This window comes from Pelodiscus sinensis, chromosome 7 (genome assembly GCF_049634645.1).
Source record: "Pelodiscus sinensis isolate JC-2024 chromosome 7, ASM4963464v1, whole genome shotgun sequence".
NCBI classification, from domain to species: Eukaryota; Metazoa; Chordata; order Testudines; family Trionychidae; genus Pelodiscus; species Pelodiscus sinensis.
Window position 1 is genome coordinate 4,697,242 of NC_134717.1, and position 25,916 is coordinate 4,723,157.

A 25,916-nucleotide genomic window follows, 5' to 3' on the forward strand; every position below is an offset into this window, starting at 1 on the left:
AGCCACACTGGGTCCATCTAGCCAGTGTCCTGTCTGCTGATAGGGGCCAATGCCAGATGCCCCAGAGCGAGTGAACAGAACCGGGAATCATCAAGTGATCCCTCCCCTGTCATCCATTTCTAGCCTCTGACAGAGGCTAGGGACACCATTCCTGCCCATCCTAGCTAATACGTATTGATGGACCCAACCTCCATGAATCTGTCTAGCTCTTTTTTGAACCTGAATCAGCTGCCTTGGACCAGCTATGAGCATTTTACTGCAGTGTAGTCATATGCAAAGGGACCACTCCCACGAGGCTTTCCGATGGACAGGAAAGACCAAAGCAACAAGCTGGCACTTTGTTCCTGAGTCGTGGGACATTTCACACAGTGGGGAGTGCTTGGGAGCTTTCAGCTCAACATAACTCATGGTCACGCAAACTCATTTGACACATTCACACCCCTATATATTCTTAAAGATCATGTATCAGCTACAAAGAAGCATTGTTCCAGGTTGTAACGTGACATTTGCTGGATGTCAAATCACATGGGTGACATCTTCATTTTAACGTGCCCCTCCACCACCACCCCGTTCGATTTCAATAGGGCACACAATGTGGTGTATTGTCATAAGACAAGAGGCAATCGAGGCAACAAAACGGAAAGGCGCAGAAAGCTGACCATGGAAGGCGTACTTCTTTCAAGAGCAGACAGCTGCAATCAATTCAAATAACAACCATTCAACCTAAAAATAAAGCCTCTAAAGGGAAGCGGGGGGGGGGGGGGGGGAGAACAGGAACGTATCGGGTAGAGAGAACAGAGCCTTGTTCTAGAGAGCACTATCTTTCAGGAAACAGAGAAAAGTTCCCTCTTGGGATTAAGACAAAATCACCAGCTAACCGGTAATTTTGGAGGTGATGGGCTGGACATACAGGATGATGTTACCTTCTGTCTGATGTCGGACCAACAGAAGCTTGTCTTATCCTCACCTCCTATTTCACCCTCTCTTCCTATTTCATCTCTACCTGCTGCCATCTTGCCCTCAACCTAGTTTTTCTTTTATCCTGCACAGCCAACTCTGTCTTCAAAGCTGCTTTATTAAGCTCCTTGCAGCAAAAACAGCTACACGTGTAAAATGCACCTCAAGTTACCCCAAATGTGTGCTGGTAAAGCCTTTATAATATTCATCCTCAGAACCTCCTTAAGACCAGTTGGAGCTGCCCACCCTGACCCTGATATGACAATGCTCCTAGTAAGGGGTTGGAGATGGGCGAAGGAGTAACCATGTAGAAAGTCAGACACTCTTCTCTCTACAACTCAGATTTACAGCAGATGTAAAAACAAGAGTAGGCTGGTAGCAGCATGAGTGAAACCTTTCACAAGCATGTGTGCAATAAACCACCGTGCGAAGGCATTTCAAAGTTACACGCCTAGGGGGTTAGCTAGATTGAGTTATGTTGGAACCGCAGAGCCAGATCCAACCACTGAGCTATCAGCCACTTTTGTATCACATTGTTCTAACGATGTTGAATACATGATCCATGATGTGGCTGAAAAGGAAATATGGACAGAGGCAGCGGAAACATGTGAATTCACAAAATCAGAGAAAACTCAAACAAATGTTGAGCGATGTGATGTCATTCCTTTAGATACAGGCTTGCACACACACAGAGACAGGTTGTACCTCTAAAATCCAGGCCTCTCTGGTCTGGCAACATCCGTGGTCTGGCAGGACCACAGATGCCCCTAGAGCAGAGAACCTGGGAGACTAATGGCAGGAGGGTCAGACAGGCAGGACATCATTGTCGGCAGCCGGGCTGGGGGCAGTGCAGGACCAGGGCCCCCTCCAGCAGCTCCCAAGAGTGTGGGGATTGGCCAGATCCCCATGGCTGCTGCCAGCAGCACAGGAACAGGGCCCCATAGCAGGAGCTGGAGCCTGTGCAGCCCAGGGATCCAACAATAGCTGGGCAAGAAGTCCAGCCAGGTTGTAGTGGGGAGGGGGTACAGGATTGCCTAGTGGGGCAGCCTGCCCGCAGCAGGTGACATGCTTGGGGGTCAGTGGCAGGAGACCTCCCCTGGTACGGGCAAATTTGCTTGTTTGGGACAGGTCAGGTCCTGATGATGCTGGACTAGAGAAGTTCAACCTGTCCTTAGGTTCAATTGATGTAGAAGAGGCAAAGGGAAGGTTGTGCATCTAGTGACTAGCACAGATGGTCACAAGGAAGGATGGTTTGATAGCTGAGGTGCTGGATTGGGAGCTCAGATCTGTGTTCCATGCCTGGCCTCCATGCCCCAGAAAAGCCACTTGGGACCTGAATCCAATGACCATTGATGTCAAAGGAAGGACTGAATCAATGAGCTTTGGATATGTCCTTCTGTAACTTTGTTCTGTGTCTATTCAACAGCAGCAACAACGTATGGGAACCATTGTATTTCCCTATACCAGTGCGATCCTCTGGGGATGAATTCAATAAATGTTCATGAGCAGTTGAATATTATGGCATAGATTTAAAATTAAGCTTTGCTTTCAAGCCAAGGAAAGACGGGGGAGTAATCTCCATAATCTTTAATGTATAGGGAACTGCTATTATCCTCATTTTGGAGACAGGCTACAGAGAGACTGGGGATATGTCTACGCTTCATGGCTATTTCGGGATACCAAAATATCTACCCTGCATTTACACAAGCCACTCATTATTTTGAAATATTTTTCGAAATACCGGGCACACTATTTCGCCATCCTGGTAAACCTCATTGCCCGAGGGATAAGGGATGGCTCAAAATAGCACCTTATTTTGAAATTTGGTGCTGTGTGGATGCGCCAAATTTCAAAATAGTTTTGAAAGAGGATACAAAATTTGCGTAGCACAAATTGAGGATCTTATTTCAAGTTTAGGGTGCTGTGTAGACGCACCCAAAGTGACTTGCCAAGGGCTAGATTGGAAATCTGTATTGAAGCAGAATATGGAGCCACAATTTCACGATACCAGGCTAGCATTTGTTGGTTGAAATGGATCAGGATTTCACCCCTGGAACGCGGCACCGAAACCAAGGGCAACGTCAGGAAAGGGGCATCCATGGTGCAGAAATAAACAAAAGAAAGTGGCTTTCGAGCAGAGCGAGAGGAACTGGAGAAGTTGCACTGTAATTTCAAAATCTCTTATTTCCTATTTCCTAACAGTGTTTTTTGCAAGAGCTACAGCTGTGTTTTTACAGGGTTACCAAAGGAAAATATGACAAAATAATTTGATTCTTTTGTGACATTCTCCTCTAAGCTCTCCTACAGTTTCTAAGCTCATAGGAAAGGGGAGAAAAAAACACTGAGTCCCAAGAAAGCAGAAGAGGTGACAAATGTCTGGTTAGACAGCACTGGATCAGATGGCTTGGTACAGAGTGTTGAAATGAAGCAGTGAGAAATTGACGGGGCAAAAGAGGGAAATGTGGGGCAGAGAGTTTCAAAGGAGACACAGGGTGTGTCTAAACTACACCCCTCTGCCGACAGAGGGATGTAGATTAGGCACATCGCTATTGCAAATGAAGCGGGATTTAAATATCCCGCGCTTCATTTGAATAAAAATGGCCACCGCTTTTTGCCGCCGCAGCACTTTGCCAGCAAAAAGCGGCAGTCTAGACGGGGATCGGTCAACAAGGAAAGCCTTTTCCGACGAATCCCTCATGCCTCGTGCAACAGAGGGTCAGATTTTCACAAGACCTCTGCTTCCACCTAGGCTTCTAACAGTGCTTCATTAACCAGAGGGGATGGGTTCTGAACAGCTCTGGACTTCTGGTTATTTTTAAGTGCGAAGCACTTCTGAAAAGCTGGACTCAGGGATGAGCACTGCACACTTGTGAAAATCTGGCCCTTGGATAACGGCGGAAAGACAGACAAATGGAGGTAAAAGAAAAAAAAATTACGTTTGAGTCCATTATTATGGTGCGTTGGGATTTATCTGCCATTAGATTACCTATACATGAACATTTGCAAGGAAGTATTTTCAATGCTCTTTATTCTAGACCCATGATGATAATCATCATTTCACTTAGACAGGACCTGACAGTTAAAGTGTGTGGGGCCAACCTTGTATTTTGCACTCAAGCAAATCTCCTACTTAATGTCGATAACATGTTTGAGAGAGCTGAAGCCTGACCAACTCAGGTTCCACCCTTCTGACTGAAAGGCAGCCACCTCTGGGGGGGAGGAGGAGGGACACAGCTGCTGTTTAACAGCACTTAACATACACCATACAACAGTTTAGGACAGGGAGTGTAGGGAACGGGTGTGAGCATTGGGGGGAGAAGTTGGATTAAGGAAAATATCATTTAAAACTGGATTTGGGAAGAAGACCCAGGGCTAAAACCGTTGTGTAAGTAATTAGTCTGTATGCCAAATTCTGCATGGTCTAAGTACAATGGTCATTTCTCCCACCATTTGGGTTGTAAGGTTTCTGGCACTAGTGACACCACAGAACTGGAAAACAGAAATCAAAGAACAACAGAGCTCCCTGAGGTTACGGGACAAGGGAGATGAACAGATAAGGGATCTGTCCATCACACAAACTGAGCTGCCTGAAAGCTCCAATCCAGTCAGGTCCCGAGGATGCTGGACTAGAGAGGTTCAACCTAAGGTACTGTTACTTATACCAGCAGGCATTGAAGGACACTGAGCATGCTGATTTACTGCAGACAATAAATAGTTCCCAAGGAGACACAAGTGGATGCCTATTTTCCGAGTCTGCCAAAACGGCTTTCAATTACACAGGCTTTGGGGCCCACTAGCGAACCTTTAAACTGCATGGGCAGAATAGACCTCAGCAGTAGGTGCTACAACTGGCAGGCTGGCTTGGTTTGGATGTCCAGGTTTGCTTTGGGACCAGCAACAGCAATTGGACATAATAAAAAGGTATTAAGTTCTGAGCAGCAATGAATGTAGAGCCCTGCAAATCCATGGATATCAGCTTTATATTCGCAGCTACCCATGTCCACACATGTGGATATAGATTGATGCAGAGAAGATAGTATGAGGCTGTTCACCGTAGTGACGGATGGCAGAACAAGGAGCAATGGTCTCAAGTTGAAGTGGAGGAGGTCTAAGTTGGATATTAGGAAAAACTATTTCCCTAGGAGGGTGGTGAAGCACTGAGATGGGTTCCTTAGGGTGGGGGTGGAATCTCCATCCCTAGACGTGTTTAAGTCCCGGCTTGACAAAGCCCTGTCTGGGATGGTTTAGTTGGAATTGGTCCTGCTTTGGGCAGGGGGCTGGACTCGATGACTCCTGAGGTCTCTTCCAGCTCTATGATTCTATGATTCTATGATCCGCAGCTCATTTTTGTAGATACAGATGCAGATATAAATGTGTCTAGAAACGTGTCAATTTGTGGATCGCCACTTTGACATCCGCCGAGGCAGATACCCACATTAGATCTGCGGGTATCCGCTGTTCAATTTTGCGGCTGCAGCTACAAATATTTGCAGCCCCGCAGGGCTCTACTTATATGACACAAAGTGGCCCCATGCACAGCATAAGGGGGCCCCTTTGTCTGAAGCTTCTGGCGGATTCCTTACAGTGTGGAGGTGAATGGGCAGCGGTAAAGGGGAGGGCTACCCCTGCTCACCAGGCCTGGCACATAGCCAACTGAATTGCAGCTCCGACATGTTGAGAGCGCCCAGGGCTTGGTTTGCTAATGCAGTGTGCAGCATGGACGGGGCAATATGACTGCAAGGGGGGGAGACAGGAAAGGCCACCACTCTTCCCTGCCCGAACGTGAGATCGTGGAGCTGCCCCGCGTCACGGAGGCAGTCAGCTGCACATCACACAGGGGTGTCATTCAGGACATGGTGAGCTTCAGGAGTGCTGCCATGGGGCGCTGGATCTTCCCACCTTCCCTTTCTAGCCAGCTCAGCCAGAGGAGAGAGGGTAACATGGCCGTGAGGGCAAACAACTCATGTCGCCAAAGTTTCTCCCGACACTCTTTTCCTTGGGCTTCTGCTGCTATGTAAGTAACACCTCCGTTACAGCCAGCCCTTACAGGCGAAAAAGAAATACACCCTACCGCGCTGCACAGGTCACTGCGGAGACTGACCAGGACCATCGACAGATCAGCATGCCATTTGCTCAACCTACCTGTGACCTTGCCCAATGTGAGTGATTTGATGGCCTTGAAGTCAATCTCGGAGAGGTTCTGCTTGAGTTTGAGAACTTGATCAACCTGGAACAGGTCAATAAACACAGTTAATTACTGCGGCTTGCCAAGAGCCCCGAAGTATCTTGAGACCCGCCCTTTAGGAAAGCTCTGCTCTGGGTACAAAAAATGCCTGCCTCCCACGGATCGCACAATGAATGGGCTTTAATTTTGCAGGGAAAGCTAAAAAGGTGTGTCAGTGTGTTCATACAGCAGGGCTCTAAAGAAACCTTTCCTGTGAGAAACTTTAAATATTTGACAAGTGATTATGCCATGCCCCCACTGAGCATTCTGACCTATTCATCCCTGATTGCAACAAGCAGGCAAACAAATGAAGCCAGTGACTGTCAAGGATTAACTCTGCATGTAGAAGACCAGCATGTGGGATAAATCCCACCCATTAGCGCAAAGCTTGTGTGAGGCACAGATCAGAATCCCATCCGCCTATTTTATGTGCTGAATTAACTTTGGCAACCCCTGTAAGGTTTTACGCCAATGCACTGAAACGGAAGAAAAAAGAAAATACGATATTCTCGTCCTCTGCCTCTTCTTCACCTCTCGCCTCCTCTGCTGTCTCTGCCCTTCTCTCTCTTCTAATTAATGACGGACACAAAATACCATTCAGCCCTAACAAATAAGCAAAAGCTTGCCAAAAAGCTGCTGTGCGTTCACTCCCCTCTCTCCCTTTGAAAACCAGGACAGCACAAGGTTACTTGATAGCCCAGGCTGGCTGCCTACCAGGTGTTAGACTCATCCAAGGGGCGGTGAGAATTCAATGCTTGGGGATCGGCAGTGGGAGAGACTTTGGGGTTCTCGCCAGCTGATAGAAGACCGTCACAGGTGCATGCGAGAGGCTAGATTGTGCCCTTGTCACTAAAGTGACCACTGACACAACTAGTCCTGATGCAGCCAATGGGATGATGTGTGTGCGTCTAATAGTGACACAATTTAACCTTATCAGTCCTTCCTCCTCGTCAAGCAGTCCAGCCATGGGTGACATTCAAGTCTGGGACACATACACATGAAAGCTGTGAGACTCTCATGTACCTCCATGTGCTTTTTCTTCTTGCTCAAATGCAAGAATGCACTGAGCTTGTCAAGTATATGGAGGGAACAGTAGGATGAGGCTGCTACCAGTGGCATAGGGGCCACTTTGATCCCTATGGCTGCGTCTAGACTGGCAAGTTTTAAACTTGCCAGCTGTCTACACTGGCCGCTTTGAATTTGCGCAAGAACACTGACGATCTAATGTAAGATTGTCAGTGTTCTTCCGCAAATACAATGACTCTTCCGTATGGGAAAAAGCCCTCTTGTACAAATGCTTTTGCGCAAGAGGGCCAGTGTAGACAGCTGAGAACTGTTTTCAGCAAAAAAGCCCCGATGGCAAAAATGGCCAAACCGCGTCTAGATTGGCACGGACGCTTTTCTGCAAAAGCGTCCGTGCCAATCTAGACGCTTTTTTCCACAAATGCTTTTAACGGAAAAACTTTTCCGTTAAAAGCATTTGTGGAAAATCATGCCAGTCTATACGTAGCCTGTTTGTTAATATCTCCAGTGGCCCAAGGTGGAGGAATAGATGGGGAAAACTTGGAGTTGCTGCAGAGAATTTCTTTCCAGTTCTCTTTGGTCTTCTCCTGGGCTCTCCTTCACTTGCCCAGGGACTAACTCATCAACATATTTAAAATTGGGAAGGAGTTTTTTCCCCCAGATCAGATTGGCAGAGACTCTGCAGAGCAAAGGGGTTACATATAGGGCCTGGGTCACTTGCTCCTTTCAAAGAGGGAAAATGGTGGAGTCTACATAACTTGCAATCTTTGGCTCAAGATTTGAAAGACTTCCATAACTCAGATGTTATGGCCCTGTTTCAGGAGTGGAGGTGGGGGCAGGATCTGTGATCATGATGGTCCCTTCTGGCCTTAAAGTCCATCATATGCCTCAACGTTTCAAAATTCAGCCTGGTAAGACCTAAGTTTTGCCAGGCTTGCTCATAGTGAGGCCATATTGAGAATCCCCACGCCCTGCAGTGAGTAGGTATTTGCACCAATAATGTCATAAAGCCTACTATGTAAGCCCATTGAGATCAACAGGACTGTTTTCCAGGCAAGATACTAATTGATGTTGAGCGCAGGCAGTGAATCAGACCCTGAAAGTAAACCATGGTAGGTAGGAATGATACCTGAACGACGAGCTCTTTTCCTTCTCTGTTGATCTTCACACAGTGTAATTCCCGGTTGGCAAGGTTTCCAGAGTCAATGGTGAAAATGAGGGCGCCATCCTTACTCAATTTGTATCGCACCTGTAAGCTTCCTTAAAAGGAAAACACATTTCCACTTATAAAACGACACTTCCATAACGACATATGTTCAATAGCCTTGCGCAACAGGCAGCATTATTTTTATTTTTTAACTTCTTCATTATCACTTGTGACACTGATTTTAGAAAAAAAGAAAATCGTCAATCTTTAATGAAAGGCATGACAAATAATTTACCAGAAGCTTTTTTCACACCAGCTTACAAATGCCACTCTGCAGAAACATGCCTGAGATGATCAAGCAAATAATTTATATTAAAGGCATATGTCTCTCTCTCCATAGGGCACACATTTTAACATTTGCACCATATCTGATCTCTATTAGACTTTTTTGTATGAATGATCATTTCCACCAGGGGGCATACAGGTCTAGTGCTGTTTCATGATCAGAGTAACGTGTGAGTTTTATTATTATCGGTACTCTTCAAGAAGACAGTAAAGCGAAATGTAATAGACATTGGAGCCGGCGATAGATTGTACTTGTTTGGAAATGGGAATGATTCGAATTCATCTACAGTTATGGAATTTCTTTTCAAACACAAAGCCCAGAAATTGAATCGATTAATTGTGGCTACTCTCTGCTTGTGAGAAACCAAACATTAACAAACCTGCATGTGTGCAAGGTAGGAAAGGATATGTATCACTATCAATCATCCCATAAAAGAGTAAGGAAAAATAATGTGATTTTAAAAGCTCTGGGAAAAAAATGCACTGACTGGATTCTTTGCCTTGCTTTTTTCACAAGTGAAGAACAAGTGTTTGCAGTTCAGCATGTAAACAGGTAAAACAAAACCTGAAAATCTTTGGGAGTTCTTGCACGTCAGTCATTGAAACATGCTGAACATTTTCAGTCCTGCCCTCGTGCAGCAGACGTCCTATACTCCCCCAAAGTCCTCCCAAAGTCTTCCAGCAGTGTAGGAATAATGCTGGTCTTCTTCACATGGGTGCATATCACCAGGTGCTGAACTCCCATTGATTTCAGTAGGAGTTCTTCCAGGCTCGGGGCCAGAAACACCCCAGAAAGGAGCTTCAGGAGAAGGACTCTATGTCCTTATCCTTCCAGGCCACACGAGCCCCACGCTTGCTAACAGGTGAGCGTTACCACAGCTCAGCCAATCCAGGGAGGTCAGTTTACCACAAAGCATTGGAGCAAGGAAACCGCAGAATATCCAAAGGCAGGAGAGGAAGTAGGAAAGGCTACTGAGGATTGGTCTTTTCATCACTCCACAGGCCTTCCAGAGCAGAAGGGGTTTTAAGAGAAGGAGACGGTAAAGCACGTAAGAGGCACAGTTTCTTAGAGATCTCGTTGGAACACCCATTGATGTCTCTGGAGCATTTGTGCTTGTCAGTAACAGGCTTAGGATTTTTAAAAATACAATAATACACGGCCAGTTTCCACCACCCTCAATCACATTGCATGGAAACTTACCCTGCAAGGAATCTCCCGACTCCAGCACAACTCTTTTCGACTTCCTATTAAAATCCACACTAAGCTGGAGCTAGGCTGAGAGGACCTATCACTAAAGAGACACCAAGCAATGGCTGAGATTAAGGCTTTTTGGTGGCATCTCTTTCATTAGGAAACACAAAGGGCAGGGCTAGCGACAGATTTCACTGGGCCCTGGGAAATATGAGGGGGGTCAGCTTCAGACCCCGAGGAAAGGGCGGGGTTTGGAGTAGAAGGGGTGGAGCTAGGGACTCAGCCCTCAGAGTCATCCAGACCATGATGCGCAGGGCTCCGGCAGCAGTGTAAAGGGTTCAGGGCTGTTTAGATTTACCTGCAATTTCCTTGTATATGAACATGCCTGTCTAGCTTTCGGGGATGTTATGAGACACGATTAATTAATGTTTGTTAAGTGTTTTGAGAGGTCAGCTAAAAGGTGTGAATGCACATATACACGCAAATGGAGTGAACAGTGCGCTGTTGTTCTAACAAGTATTTTCTGGAGCAATATCATCTATGAAACAATAGGTCGGAGCCTCAGTTGTAAACCAGCTTCACTGCACTGACTGCCTCAGAGCCACACTGATTTACACAAGCTGATATTCCGGTCCATTTTTTCCTCTAAGAAAGCATTAGGGAAAAAAATTCAATTCAATACCTGTGAAATTTTCTTTTGTAAAGATTGGAAGGAATCATTTCCTCGCATCCATGGTTATTAATTTTCTTTCAATTGCAGCTGAAACTTCTTTGGATTGCTGCTCTCCACAATTATTGACTTGAACAGGGGCTTTTGTCTGGGGCCAAATTCACATCAATATAAATAAGCAATTTTACCAATTGCCATGGAGTTTCTATAGGATTTATACCGGTATCACTTTGGCCCTTGTTCAGCAGCAAATCTTTTCATGCTGGCAGATCTACATCATCTTTTCATGACGGGAGAATGTGAGCTAGACAGAGAAATGGATTATTCATTATGGTTAAGAAATCTTGTGTTTGAAATGTCGATCACCGGGTGGGTCGGAGTTCTGTGTCACATGAACATAAGAACATAAGAACGGCCGTACTGGGTCAGACCAAGGGTCCTTCTAGCCCAGTATCCTGTCTATCGACAGTGGCCAGCATCAGGTGCCCCAGAGAGGGTGGACCGAAGACAATGATCAAGCAATTTGTCTCCTGCCATCTCTCTCCAGCCTCTGACAAACAGAGGCCAAGGACACCATTTTATCCCCTGGCTAATAGCCTTTTATGGACCTAACCTCCATGAAATTATCTAGCTTCTCTTTAAACTCTATTATAGTCCTAGCCTTCACAGCCTCCTCTGGCAAGGAGTTCCACAGGTTGACTACACGCTGTGTGAAGAAGAACTTTCTTTGATTCGTTTTAAACCTGCTACCCATTAATTTCATTTGGTGACCTCTAGTTCTTCTATTTAGGGAACTAATAAATAACTTTTCTTTATCAGCCCTCCGCACACCACTCATGATTTTATAGACCTCTATCATTTCCCCCCTCAGTCTCCTTTTTTCTAAACTGAAAAGTCCCAGTCTCTTTAGCCTCTCCTCATATGGGACCCGTTCCAAACCCCTAATCATTTTAGTTGCCCTTTTCTGAACCCTTTCCAAGGCCAAAATATCTTTTTTTTGAGGTGAGGAGACCACATCTGTACACAGTATTCCAGATGTGGGCGTACCATAGTTTTATACAGGGGCAGTAAAATATTCTGGGTCTTATTTTCTATTCCTTTCCTAATAATTCCATGATGCCAGAGCCACTGCCCCCCCAAAAAAGAGCATGGGCATAATTCAGGTTCCTATGATTTTGGCATCATTTCTATCATACAATAGTAATGAAGACTGCTTCTACACTTTAGTGCCAAAAAATCAGAATTTTGTGCAAAAACCCTGCTAGCGTTTTCACTGGCCATTGACATTTTGCACTGGAATTGCTGAGTGTTGGTGCAAAACCAAAGGCACCCTGACGTGAGTCCTTTTGCTCTTTGCACGGATCCTTTCATGCTAATGTGCCAGGGCAGACCCTGGATTGCTTTTACTTGCTTCATTGCTCTCCAGACCTATTCCCCATTGTAGAGCAGGACTGGGTCACTCTGACATTCAGCAGTCCTGTCTACAGATGCTATAGTTCCATCCCGACAGCCACTGCTCTGGGACACAGAACAAACCATTGCTGTGAAACGCTCCTGCTGCCTCCTATAATGTACTGTGCACATGTAACCCCCACCAAGCAGATTTGAACCTGGCACCTCTGGAGCTTAGTATGGGAACCTCTATCTTTTGAGCTAAAAGCCAGCTGGCTCTCAGACCACAGCAACAGATAAGAACAAGAGACCTCTACAGCATGGGCTAAGTGCTACTGCATGGGTCAGTGAACCACACTAGGGGTACGTCTAAACTACATGCCTCTGTCGGCAGAGGCATGTAGATTTGTTTGTTCAGCAAAGGCAAATGAAGCCGTGATTTAAATGATCGCGGCTTCATTTACATTTACATGGCTGCCGCGCTGAGCCGACAAACAGCTAATCAGCTGTTTGTCAGCTCGCGCGCTAGTCTGGATGTTCCCCCTGTCGACATCAAAGCCCTTTGTCGGCAGCCCCGGTAAACCTCATTCCACGAGGAATAACGGGGCTGCCGACAAAGGGCTTTGAAGTCAACAGGGGGAACGTCCAGACTAGCGCGCGAGCCGACAAACAGCTGATCAGCTGTTTGTCGGCTCAGCGCGGCAGCCATGTAAATGTAAATGAAGCCGCGATCATTTAAATCGCGGCTTCATTTGCCTTTGCTGATCTGTCTAATCTACATGCCTCTGTCGGCAGAGGCATGTAGTCTAGACACAGCCACGGTGTGTGGGTTACACACAGTCAGGGCGGGAGGCGGGGGCTGATGTCTGGGTCTCCCTCTCTGCTTCTGGTGCCTGTCACACGCACCTATCCACCCCTGCCACAATGCTGATTCGCTTTGAGTCCGGGATTGGTGAGCAGCGAGAGAGCTACCAAAAAGCAACCCTTTCATTGGCACTACAAGTGCTGCACATGTAAACACTCGTGGGAAACAATCAAACCACAAGCCAGCACTTTTCATTCAGCACGTTTCTGTCGCAGACCAAACGGTCAGCCAAAAAAACTCTGCAAGTGTAGAAAGCACAAGTGTTGTCTCTGGAACAAGAGTGAAGATCGTCACAGCAGTACGCGCTGGGCATTTCATTGTAGTCGTGGCTTGGCTCCAAACCGTGGTCATGCCCAAGCACAGCCCTCCTTACCCATGCATAGAACCTGCAGTTCCATAGGGCACCAAGAAATGTGGGGCACCGCTGGGATCTAATGGCCACCTGCCTCTTCCTATCCCTGGTGTGTGACTCTACTTCCTCCCGAGAGGATCTCGTGAACAAAGCCTGCCAGAGTTATTAGCAGACATGGAACCTGCGATAGAGCTATTCCAACCCTAGCCATACACAGTCAATTTCTGAGTTTACTGTGTTCGCTGAGAGGACCTGGAGTGTAACATTTGTTTTCAATATTTCATTAATAGGATGCTGAAAATGTTAAAATCACATCTCTAAAAAGTCATCACACCCTCCCTCGCCAGGCTGCCATGGCGCATAAGGGCAGCAGTTTAATAGTACTATGTCAGGCCCCATCCAGCCTAAGGATGGGCTCAACAAGACTCAAGCAACGTACTGCCTGGTTATTACGCATGGACTTCCTGGGGACCATTGCTATTCACTCAGCACAGTGAAGGGACTGTTTTGCCAAGCTACACCAGGGACAGCCCTAACCCCAGGAGTGGAGGAGCAGAAAAAAAGCAGCTTAAAACAACGCTAAGCCCAACAAATCCAAAGCAGAGTCCAGACAGTCACATCATCCGTAGTTCAGAGACCCGTCTGCATACTCCACAAAAAGATTATCCTATGACACAAATTGCACCAAGCAAACTAACATCCTGGCCCAAGTGTGATCTGTGAGGACATGCCCCCGGTGTTGGGTTTTTCAGCTTCCTTTAGGAACAGGGTCGTTATTTTCTCTGCTGGTTGTGTACTGGGGGTATCAGCAGTGTCAGCGAGCTGTGTGCATTTCAGCATGGAGAAATGCAAGCGATGCTCAGCTACAGAGGAGTTCTTTAAGAAGCCGTCAGTGACGCACATGAACGAGCCTTTTTATTATTGCAGCAACCCACAAGTGGGACCACAGGAGGCTATATTAATTCAACATTACAGTCCAGGAGAGGTGTTTGCAAACTTCCTATGACACTTAGAGAGCGAGAGAGAAAAAACCCAACCCTCTGACAAGCCTGATTCTTTCTTTGATAATGGCTACCACAACCTGCTATGCATAGTGAGAACAAAAAAGAAATAAGCAGTAGTGGCTCAATTCTGCTCTAAATGACGTCAACGGCAAAGCCCCCGTTAATGTCAATGGGAGAATGATTACACCAGATGGGCCTTATTTCAGTCTCAAATGCATGGGTATAAATCAACAGTAACCCCATCCAAGTCAGCGGAAACTGCAGACACTCACCCCTTCTGGAAGTTAGGCCCTTATTTAGGTACCAAAACGTAGAGTAACATTTTTAAAAGTGTCACGGTGACTTAGGTACTGAAGTCCCACTGACAGTGAGACTTGGGCTTCTAAGCAGTGTTCTTTGGGGGGGAGAAGGGAAAAATACGCTGGCTTCTAAACCACTTTGGTACATTTGAAATGTTTACCCTGAGGGTGTTGACGTAGACGTGTAAGTCCAAAAATGCTGACCTTGCTTCCAAGGTCCCCTCACCCAGGGACCTGCATGGTGCTCACTTTGGAATCAGACCAGCTCTGCTAAGGTGTCTAGAAAGAGACTTAACTCCGTGTTGACATCAAGATTTCTTAAACAGGGCGATTCGTGCATGCACCACCAATGGCATTACGAACATGAAAGTGGCCATATTGGCTTAGACCAATGGCCCATTCATCCCAGCATCCTTTCTTCTGACAGTAGCCAATGCCAGATTCTCCAGTGGGAATGAACAGATCAGGGAAATCTTGAGTGATCCATCTCTTGTCATCCAGCCCCACCTTCTGGCCCTCAGAGCTTAGCAACACCTAAAGCATGGATTTGCATCCCTGACCATCTTGGACAAAATAGACGCTGGTGGTCCTGTCCTCCAGAAATGTATCTAAGTCTTTTTTGAACCCTATACTAGCTTTGGCTTTCACAACATCCCCCTCAAGTGAGTTCCCCAGGTAAACTGTTGTGTTGTGTCACCATCTACTTCCTTTTGTTTGTTTCAGGGCCCTTCCATGAGTTCACTGGGAGAGTGTAGAAGAAGGGGTTGGGGTTAATGGCATCGCTCATCAGAATAATATGGGGATCACTGGCTTATATCCATCAGCTGTGACCATGCACTGTCGATGGACCATTCATATATCCAACAGAAGAAGACAGAATGACTTACAGACTACTACACTAGTGACCACCCTGCTTTCTTATTTCCACAGAATGCATATCAGCAATCGTTAAGAGAGCAAATAATTAGGGACGTCGTTGATGAAATGGGGGAAATAACATGAGTGAGGCTATTCATAATGCTATGCACTCACAACCAACGATAAAAGAATGGCACACAGAAAGCCCTTTGCAATGATTTAGGAGAAATGTGGTGGTGTTAATTCCACGTCACGTGGTACGAGCCGATTGTTTTCAGTGCCAGGCAGCACAAAAAACCTCCCTGCCAGCTTGCAGAATCCTGGTGCTGCTGTACTTCCCTTTTAGAGCTTGGATATTTAAACCTGAACGACCTCTCTCTCTCTGTTTGTAACAGCTGGGCAGGAAACCTGCTCCTTAATTAGCAGCCTCTCCCAAGGGACAGTCACTCAATAAATTTACTCTTCATAGGATGTGCAGCTGGTATTATGGAATTACAGGACCCATCTTCTTAATCAGCCAGTGGTTTTTAACTAAGAAAGTCTTTGCACATTTTGGGGAAGAACGGGGGAAAATTGGGCAGTTGCTGTTTGTTTCACACCCGTAAAAAATGGAGAGGAGAGATTGCCGATTTTGGTTTCCTGAGGTATCCTGCTGCTGTTGCTCAAATATTTTTTGTTCTGCTGTCTTAAAGGAAAACTCTAGTTATTAAGTCTTAAATAGCTACACTGATTAATAGAGTACTCAGAGCTATGAGTTGAGAATGCTTATTCAAAATTTGATTGGCACCCCTTCTCCCCAAGAGTGGAGTGTATAGATCTAAGGGTCAGTGTGGGTCTTTCCAAAGACCAACAACAATGGATAATTATTTATTGGCTAGTGTATTTATTTAACCTGATAGGACGTAGTGTAAAAGTGCACCATGGGCCATGTTTACAAAGTCATTCAGGCACCTAAAATGTAGCTAGGTGCCCAGTTGCATTTGCAGCAGTGCCTGAGAAGTTTTGGAACTTGATTCTCATCTCAAGGCAGCGACCCTGGTAGCCCATGAGCCAGAAGGGAAAAGATCAGGCACATGCACGGGGGTGAGGATAGGGTGGGAAATCAAGCAGCAGCTGTGTATCATTACAAAACCCAGAAACAATCACCCAAAGCTGAAACGGAAGCGCCCCACACCTACATGGGCCCACAGAGCCTATCCTGCAAACAACTTATGCATCTGACTAACTTTGCTCACATGGGCAGTTCCATCGACTTCAACGGGACTATCTACATGAGTAATGTTACTCGGAAGTGTGTTTGAAGGTCTGGGGCCATACTGTGTGTGAGAACCAAGCCACACATGTGTTTGAAGCTTTGGAATGTTAGACAAGCAAATGCTTTGGAGGTTAGATTAGAGGGCAGAGAATGAGAGACCGATGTACTGACCACACGTCCAGGCAATTTATCATGTAAGCATCACTCAGATTTGCTGGGTGACCTTGAGCAAGATGTGTTCCTCAGTTTCTCCCTTGATAAATTGCGGGTGATAATCTCACTCTCTTTTGCACAGTGCTTTTAGAGATCTGGAGCGAGGCTTCTGTAAACAAGCATGGCGTTGTTGTGATTATTACATCTATTTCTACCCAGTGAATTAACGGAGCTGTTGCTGCTCTTTAGCAGGGGTAGTTTTAAGGATGTTTTCCAACAGGTGACTCAGTGTGATGAGGCAGAGCAGAAGTGAAGAGATCAACTTCACCAGATAAAACCCCCAGCCAACACAGAAACATGTTTTCAATCCACAATGTTGATGCCTTCGAGTTTTACCCTGCAAAGGCAAACTGCTTTGTGCTGACATGCCCTTTCTTCTTCCTTTCAGTTGCACTTAAGACACTTCCTTTAAAAAATGCATACAATAAATACTAATGTGGAAGTTCTCACTCTGTTAAAATATTCATGATATGTAACAAGCCTTTCCAAGGGCTTTAACAGGAGTTAGATTAGACTGGATGGTGTCCCTAGCTTCTGTTTGCCAGAAGCTGGGAATGGGAAATAGGATATGAGTCACTTGGTTACCTCTTCTGTTCATTTCCTCTGAAGTACCTGGCATTGGCCGCTGTCTGAAGACAGGAGACTGGGCTGGCTGGATTTTTTGGTCTGACCCAATATGGTGGTTCTTATGTAGTTCACGCGTCTTTGTATTTCAAGACATTTTGACTTGGATGTCTTTCATCTGACTCTGGAGATTTCACTTGAAGCATCAAGTTTGCAAAATGAGTCAGTTTATTCTCTCCCACATGAATACAGTGTAAAATTTCACCTCATCACATCATATTACACGAATCATGCCTGATCACTAATCTCTCATGACTCATGGGAAGAATAGGCTAAAGCCCTCAGCTGGAGAAGACTAGTGGAGCTTCATTTACATAAAGGACATTAGACTAGCATGACCTACTTGTGCATCTGCCTTCTTGTTTTCAAACTCAAGTTTTTATCCTCCACCCGTTCTACTTTCAAGCTCTGCAACACAGTCACCCATCCAAGCAGAGATGGGCCCCGTAGTCATTAAGAAATAATAATGTTCAGCAATGAGACCATGATGGATTATGGACTGAATGGGTTGGAGAAATGATACGGTCAATGTGTTGATTTCGTTATGGCTCTGGATCACCAGATGAAGCACCAAACTTAAAACTAAAGATCATGATTTGCACCAGCCATCATGCTTAGTTCATTAAAAAAAACCCACCTTAGTGCAGTGTATTGCCTGTGAATGTCTTGTCTGAGGTTAATGATCCTTGCTTGTGTCATGGCCCATTACCGACATCCAGATGGCCATTAATCCCTGGTAATGCCCTGTGCCTTTTATCATTAGGTTCTTCTCAACAGTGCCCAACATTTCATTGACTTTGCTGGTTCTGACTCTCACACCAGCAGTGCTGGCTTGATTTATTGCGAGCCTCAGGGTAGTGTTTACATTTCAGAGCCATGAGCAAACCGACCACATACAAGAACAACTTGTTCCTGAGTACAGAGATTTGTTGCGTCATCAGATTAATGCTGATGACCAGAGAAAGGATGGCACAATTAAGAACAGAATTTAGGAGGTCTGGGCGCAATTTCAACTCTAGCATAGGCTTTGTGGTTAATATCAAACAAGTCACTTAATCTCCCTCATTTCCCCAAATGTAAAGCTGGGCCCTGATGTTGCTTGAGGTTCTAGGCATGGCCATACAATAAATAAATAAATAATTGTAATAATAGCCACCATATAAAGTTTTCATCATGACACTGGTTTTGTAGCAAAATATAGGCCAATATATATTTCAGAGGAAATATGTGAATATTTCTGTAATTTGTAAAGAACTTTTTCATGGTTGGATCTTGTTATCAGAATTATCACCCACACAAACAAATTTTGCATTTGCAACCTTTACTTATTTGCCTGTAAACATTCTCATGAACTTTCTAGTTTCATCCTGCTAAAAGTAGTATTATTGGTTGCCAAAGACATTGGTGTAAAGGGTTTTTGTGGGTGTTTGGCTGCTGTTTTTTTGTTGTTCTGTTTGGCCTTTCCCAGATATAGATATAAAGCACAAAAGTCTGCAAAAGCTTTCATGCAGCATTTTTTGCAGTGGTAGCTGAGGTCAGCTGCTCAAAAATTCTAGCAACAAGACGACAAATGGCCTAGACAGTGTATTTGTAGCCTTGTCAGTCCCGCAGTATTAGGGGAGCAAACTCCACACACACCAGGACACAACAACTCACAGTGGCATGAGACCCTGCCAGAACAACAGATGCAAAACTTTCAGACATCTTTCCGCTTCTACCATGATCAACTCTCCTTCCCCGAAAATATACCGTTCAAGATCTATGGGCCCTACACATGCCTATCACAACATATGGTGTACCTCATCCAGTGCACTTTTTCAATAACAACAGTGTGGGTGAAACCTGACAATCACTGCACTCTCAAATGAACTCACATAGGGCAATGATAAAAGGACAAAACCACCCTATCAGCTGTGAGTGAACACTGTTCATAGAGCAATCTCTTACCAATCCTCATCCTCAACATTTTCAAAAGATGAATGCGGGAGTTTAAATTTGTTACCCTGTCAGACACTGAACAGAGACACTGGCTTATTACAACCGTGTGTCACCCTCGTACCCCTTCTTTTTGTCCTATGATGGCAGAGGTATGGAGGCCAGTCTGCCTCGATTGGTCCCTTACAACACGTGTGAACTACTTACACTGAGCAATCTGTTCCACCATACATTTGACTGTGGTGCTAGGGACCTGAAGAAAAGCCTTTTCTTGGTAGCAGAGACCTTTTCCAGACCAGAAGGAAAGCTCTATGTTGCCTCAAAAGTTTGTCGTTTCCCACCAACAGAAGTGGGTCCAATAAAAGCTCATCAACTTTTTCTCGACAAATGACATTTTCAAAACACTGGACAGAGGGTGTATGTAGAAAACTGTCCTCTGCTGGCTTAGCTCTTGATAAAATTGCAACAGCTAAAAACCATTCCTTTTCCAGCTCAAAATCAAGTACTAGAAACTCTGTTTGCAGCCCAATGATCCTGAGTTTTTGTCCCAGACGTCAATATGATCAATGTCAGTCTGTGTGTATGCAGCATGCAGATTACTTACAAACAGCTGCTCTTCTTTCCTCACCTTATATAATCTAATCACAGTCGTCTACCTGTTCCCTTTGGGTCTCCTATGCAGCAGTTGACTGTTCAGTAACCTGAAGTGTTTCAAATGCGTAAAACATCTCCATCAATTGAGCTAATGAAGCCCCACTTGCATCTCCTTCCTCTTGGACAGTGAAAAAGAAATCTGCCCAACAGAGTCCTTGGCTTAATGCTTTTGGCTCTTCCTCCTTTCAAACAAGTCTCTCATGCTCAGAGGTTTAGAAGAGCATATGTTTAAGGGAATCCTATTTGGATGCCGGCTAGTCATGCCTCCTTGATTTAGTCACATGGTCTTTGAATTGAAATTTCTTGTCAATGTCTCGATTGTCTGCATCGATTTGCAAATGCATTCTCTGCGCCATCATATGTTCCAGGTGGTGGAGCATGGTTATGGCAGGGCGCCATCTCTGCTTATGTAGTTATTTCCTATGCCAGGGGATCGAAAGCTCTTTTCATGGTTGGATTGATGATCTAGGGGCAGGAATATTGCTCGGGGGGGAGTAGTCCCACATTCAAATCCCTGACGAGCTCTAGCTGTGTGTTCTCTTTCCACTGTACCTTGAATTGGGGTGGGAGAGGCACTAGTGTTGGTGGTACGATGGCCAAGAGCACTAGGCACTGTGCTCCAGGCCGTACTGAAGTGCTGGCACAGTGAGGATAGCCCCAGTCCTGTCCCTTCTGCCTGAGGCCTGCCCCTCTCTGCAGAGTGAAGCCAGGTCCCTTGCCCCGGGGTCAGCAATTCTGTCAGCCTCCCTGACTGATGGTGGCCCTTATCATGAAAGACTAAGGAGTGAGCAACATGCATCCATGCAAAAATAGGAGGTTTAGCAATTTGCAAAGGAAGTTGACTTGCTTTGTGCATGTGCTCACTCGGTGTTATTTTACCTTTGCCTTCAATTTACTGTCTTTGTCCATGTAGCTCAGGGGGGCATGAAGGGGGGGGGAGGTTCCTTCCCTTCAGGGTCAGTGGCCACTCTGACTCATTACACAGCACCCCGTCTATAGTAAAAAGTCGTTTTCCGGGCAGCTGACAATATATCCCAAGGACATCCTCAGGCCCAACCCTTTGTCAAAGAGGGGTAACAGGCAACTAGACAGTTAGTACCGGGAAGCAGTCATAAGTCTGAGCCCTGGTTAAGGGCGGGGATGCAGGGAAAAGTTTGTATGCACAAGCCTTAGTTCACTGTGGGGCAAGCAGTGAAGCAGTTTATAAGTAGCTCAAGGCCCATTTGCAACAGCTCCAGCCGGGTCCCCTTGCTCAGGCAGATGCAGGCGGCTGAACGGGAACAGCCGATGGGGGAGACTGTCACCTGAAAGCGGGGTGGCAGGGGGGACGGAGGCCCACCCATTCCTCTGCATCCCAGCCCAGGCCCCTAACAGCAACAGAGATGACCACTGGGTCAGTAGGGATCTGTACCGAAACACACCGACCTTCTGTTGCTGGGTCAGCGATGGGCTGTACCGCAACCCACTAACCGAGGTCGGCTATCCCTGGGCTGTTTCCATTTTCCCCCTCGGGCTGTACCTGGATCCGAAGCAGGTCCTCTGGACAGAGCGATATGGAGTCCTCCAGCCAGATAAACAAACTCTCCGGGCAGTCCTCCAGTAGTGGGCCTAGTGACCCAGGCCAGTCGTTAGCTTCCTCAGGGTCTAGCTCCTTACTTGGTTGTGCTGGGGAGGCTTCTGGCTTCCTTGCTGGCTAGGACCTGACTGGTCTTTCGGGCAGGACTTTTATATCCCTGGCCCCGCCTCCTGGCTTCTGCCCAGGTGAGTTACTAGGGCCAGGTGCTGCCTACCAAGGCTCAGAGAGGGGCTCCTCCCCCTCGGGGTCAGTGGACGGCCACTCCAACCTACTGCAGTCTGACATTAGAATGGCATCACCTTTATTAGGAAAAGGTATTCCAGATGCGACTAAACGCGCTTGCAAGGCAGAGGCCGGTAGACATAAAAGGCTCATGCAAGCCTGCTTCTGACTTTGAGATGGAGGGTGGTTAGGGTGAACAATTAGTTTATGAGAAAAGCAACAGGTTTGCAAAAATGTCTGCTTTATGTCTCATGGACATTTTTTTGCAATGTGCTAATTGATCATGCACCTGACAGGGTTAGTTTTTCATTACCCATTTATTAAAAAGTTTGACAGATTTCAAGGCCCTCGCTGACAGAGTTTAACTAGTTACAGCTCCTGTAAGCTGGAAAGAAAGACGTGCTGACAGAAGAGCGAGTCGAGCTGGTTTCAGTTGGACTTTGGGCTTTAACGGATGGTATTTTTTCTATCTTTAATCTTTCCTTTACAGTTTCAGAATCTCTCTCGCCAGTGGAGAAATGGGAGAGGGAGCTCCCTGCAATAGCAATCAGTACTGAAAAGAAAAAAAAATCCTCAAATTCTTGAGTTTGTCATGAGAGGAGATAATAAATTCAGATAAATTTCCAATCGTTTTGGGATGGAGCTTGAGATTCTATTTACGTTCACACTGGATGTCGGCTGTCTTTCTGGATTAGGAATCATGTGGCACCCATAGAAAAAGCGAAGTGGAAATCAAAGGTTTGGAGACACATTTCCGATATATCTTTTTTTCATCTCGTTCATATTTCTCATCTGATTTGCTTTCCTAAGTAGCTGACAGTAAGAGACAGGATATATCTGTGGAATTATCAAGTCTTCTTTCATCATACTGAAGTGAGCAATTTTAATAGTGAGATTCAAACGGATAATAATGCTTAGGTTCTGGTTATTTGGTGGGATTGGGTAGAATTTGCAACAGAAATTCAGGAAATTACATTAAACATTAGGCAATGCAGTGAAGAAATAAGTTCTCTTTCCTGGCAGGTGCTTGTTGCTGGCTGCATGAATTGCATGACAGAGGAAATTAAAGAGACAGAAGAGTGTTGTATATTTTTAAACTGTACCAATACCTCTTATTGGTTTATCCACTCAGAGATTTCCTCCATTTACTGTACTGCAACTCTAATTTAGGATATATTCTTTTAGGATACAATATAGCCCAATTAGCCAGTCATCCCTGAAGGTCAAAAGATCAGGTGAATGATCGATGGAAACCATTTTGATACCTTTAATAATGCAGGAGAATGATTTTTATGCCAGATTTTTATCCCACATGGTAATTAATAGCACCAAGAATTTCTTTGCAATTTGATTAATGCATCCAGGTCTCAAGACGCAGGTGCTTTGAGGTCTCATGCTCCTTGAAAAATGACCAGAAAAAGATGAATTTTGAAATGACTATAACAAGCGTCCTGAGGCTGAGATGCTGATGCCAAGAGCATAAAAGGATTAAATATTTATCCGAATCGTGAAAAAAGGCACAAATTATATTATATAGAACTTAAAAGGATATAGATTATTTTTTAAAATGTGAATCAAGAGCCTAAGTCTTACATAAAAGAGGAAGGTCTCAGAGGGTTAGCTGTGTTAGTCTCTTTAAAAACGAGTAGTCCTGTGGCACCTTAGGACACATCTACACAGTAACTAGCGTTATTTCGAAATAACATAGTCCGCATCTACATGTTGAAATACTGTCGAGCTGGAGGACTCCTTACACCAACTCCTGTAACCCCCATTGTACGATGAGTAAGGTAATTCAGAGGAAGAGTGCTCTATTTTGAAATAAGTGCAACGTAGACCCTCCTAATTTCAAAATAAGCTATTTCTAAATAAGCGAGGCAATAGACATAGCTCAATTTGCGTAGCTTATTTCAAGTTAAAGCCCTGCTGTGTAGATGTACTCTTAGGGTGTGTCTAGACTACATGCCTCCGTCGATGGAGGCATGTAGATTAGCCAGATCAGCAGAGGGAAATGAAGCCGCGATTAAAATAATCGCGGCTTCATTTAAATTTAAATGGCTGCCCCGCTCTGCCGATCAGCTGTTTGTCGGCAGATCGGGGCAGTCTGGACGCGACGCGCCAACAAAGAAGCCTTTCTTGATCGGCACAGGTAAACCAGGTTTCACGAGGCATACCTGTGCCGATCAAGAAAGGCTTCTTTGTCGGCGCGTCGCATCCAGACTGCCCCGATCTGCCGACAAACAGCTGATCGGCAGAGCAGGGCAGCCATTTAAATTTAAATGAAGCCGTGATTATTTTAATCGCGGCTTCATTTCCCTCTGCCGATCTGGCTAATCTACATGCCTCTGTCGACGGAGGCATGTAGTCTAGACACACCCTTAGAGACTAATAAATTATCGATAGATAGATAGATAGATAGATAGATAGATAGATAGATAGATAGATAGATAGATAGATAGATAGATAGATAGATAGATAGATAGATAGATAGATAGAATCATGAGCTTTTGTAGGTAAAACCCACTTCTTCAGATGAGCTGGTGTGGAAATAACAGAACCTAATTATTTATAATGTGAGGGAGGGGAAGTACCCAGTCAAGTGTAGGACTGGTGCTGATGAAGCTAATTAAGTGGGCTAGAAATGTCCCATTCTTAGCTTTTGCATTTTTAGTTGAACCACCATGGTGGTATTTTTTCAAAATTTCCATGAAGTTTGCTGGTCTTTCATTCTAGTAACTGCTCCTTTCATTTCTATGTAATTTGCCTGTTCATTGATGTGTAGACCTCCTTTAAGTGAAATACTACTGTAGTGGGTTTCTTTGGTAATTTTTCCCCCTTATAAGGATGCTAAATTGAATTATATTACTAAGTGGCTTAGCCATGTTCACCTCTTAAACCAGATCCTGTATGCTGCTCAGGGTTAAATAACGACTTGCCTACCCCTGTCGGTTTCTGAATTAGCTGTGTCAAGATGCAGTCACTAACAGTGTCAGGAAATGTTATCTCTGCATCCTCATCCTGAGGCCACATGATTCCACCACCATGAGAATTGCTGAAATCCCCCATCGTTACTGGGTTTCTGGTTTTGCGGTCTTTCTAATTTCCTTGGTGATGTCACCATCGCTATCTGGCTCAGGATGTTAATGGGATTTAGGATCCTAATTGCTCAAGTCGTCTTTGAAAATAGGACTTCAGCTCCTAAACCATTAGGTGCCTTTGAAAATGTTACCTATAAACTCTCAGGTTTCAGCCAACCGCTAAGCGAGGAGGGCAAAGAAGAACTTTCTCCAGTGGTGGCAGGTTATTCTATCGTCCTGGAGGAGGCTCCAGGAACCTAGGTGCTATCCACTACTGGAGACAGGATACTGGAACAGACAGGCCATGGTTGGTGCCCAGGAGTTCACATATCTGTGCCTTACTCTCCAAGCACCTGATATTTTAAGGTTCTGATCTCCAACACGATCTTACCATAGGGCAGGCCTGGGCAAAATATGGCGTGCAGGTCAGATTCAGCCCACTAAGCCACCAGATCCAGCCTGCAGAGGCAGTAGGGAACTCCAGTCAGGCTCCCCTGCTTGCTGCTCAGCAACGCGGCTAAAGGGCATTTTTGCTTTAAAAACTAGAAGGGAGGGAGGAAGATTCAGACACTGTTCCTGCCCCCAGCACAATCCCATTGGCCAGTTTCTATCCAGAAACTGGCCAATGGGATCTGCCTATTGCATTAACAGGCAGCCAGGAAGCACAACCCCTCATCCCTCCTGCTCAGTTACTCACTCAAACACATGGTCAAGCAGGCAGAAGCATTTTAAGCTCTGTAAGCCTTTAGCTTGGCAGACAGGCAGGTTTGACTGCTGGCTGGTATGTCTCCTGGCCAGAGCCTGCCTCTGGCATCCCAGTTCCTCCCTTCCCAAACTCTCTGCCCCCCATTCCTGCCCTGCTACTCCAAATATCCAAACCCTCTGCCCTCACCTTGAACTCATACCCCCTCCAAGATCTGGCACCCCCATCTCCTGCCTCAGATCACAATCCCCTCCTACCCTAAGTCAATCCCAAACCTCTGCACCCCAGTCCTCTGCAATGGGTCACAACCGCCTCCTTCACCCAAACTC

The 25,916-nt window shown here is 45.6% G+C and overlaps 1 protein-coding gene across 1 annotated transcript in view; it reads right to left on the reverse strand.

Annotated features, from left to right (window-relative positions):
- The window catches only part of CNTNAP5 (contactin associated protein family member 5), a 461,788-nt gene that overhangs the window by 29,636 nt on the left and 406,236 nt on the right, over positions 1-25,916 (reverse strand). The window contains exons 20-21 of the mRNA XM_075933060.1: positions 8,334-8,464; positions 6,100-6,184 (exon numbers count right to left, since the gene is read on the reverse strand). Coding sequence (XP_075789175.1) covers positions 6,100-6,184; positions 8,334-8,464 — 216 coding nt within the window. The remainder of the gene's footprint in view (positions 1-6,099; positions 6,185-8,333; positions 8,465-25,916) is intronic.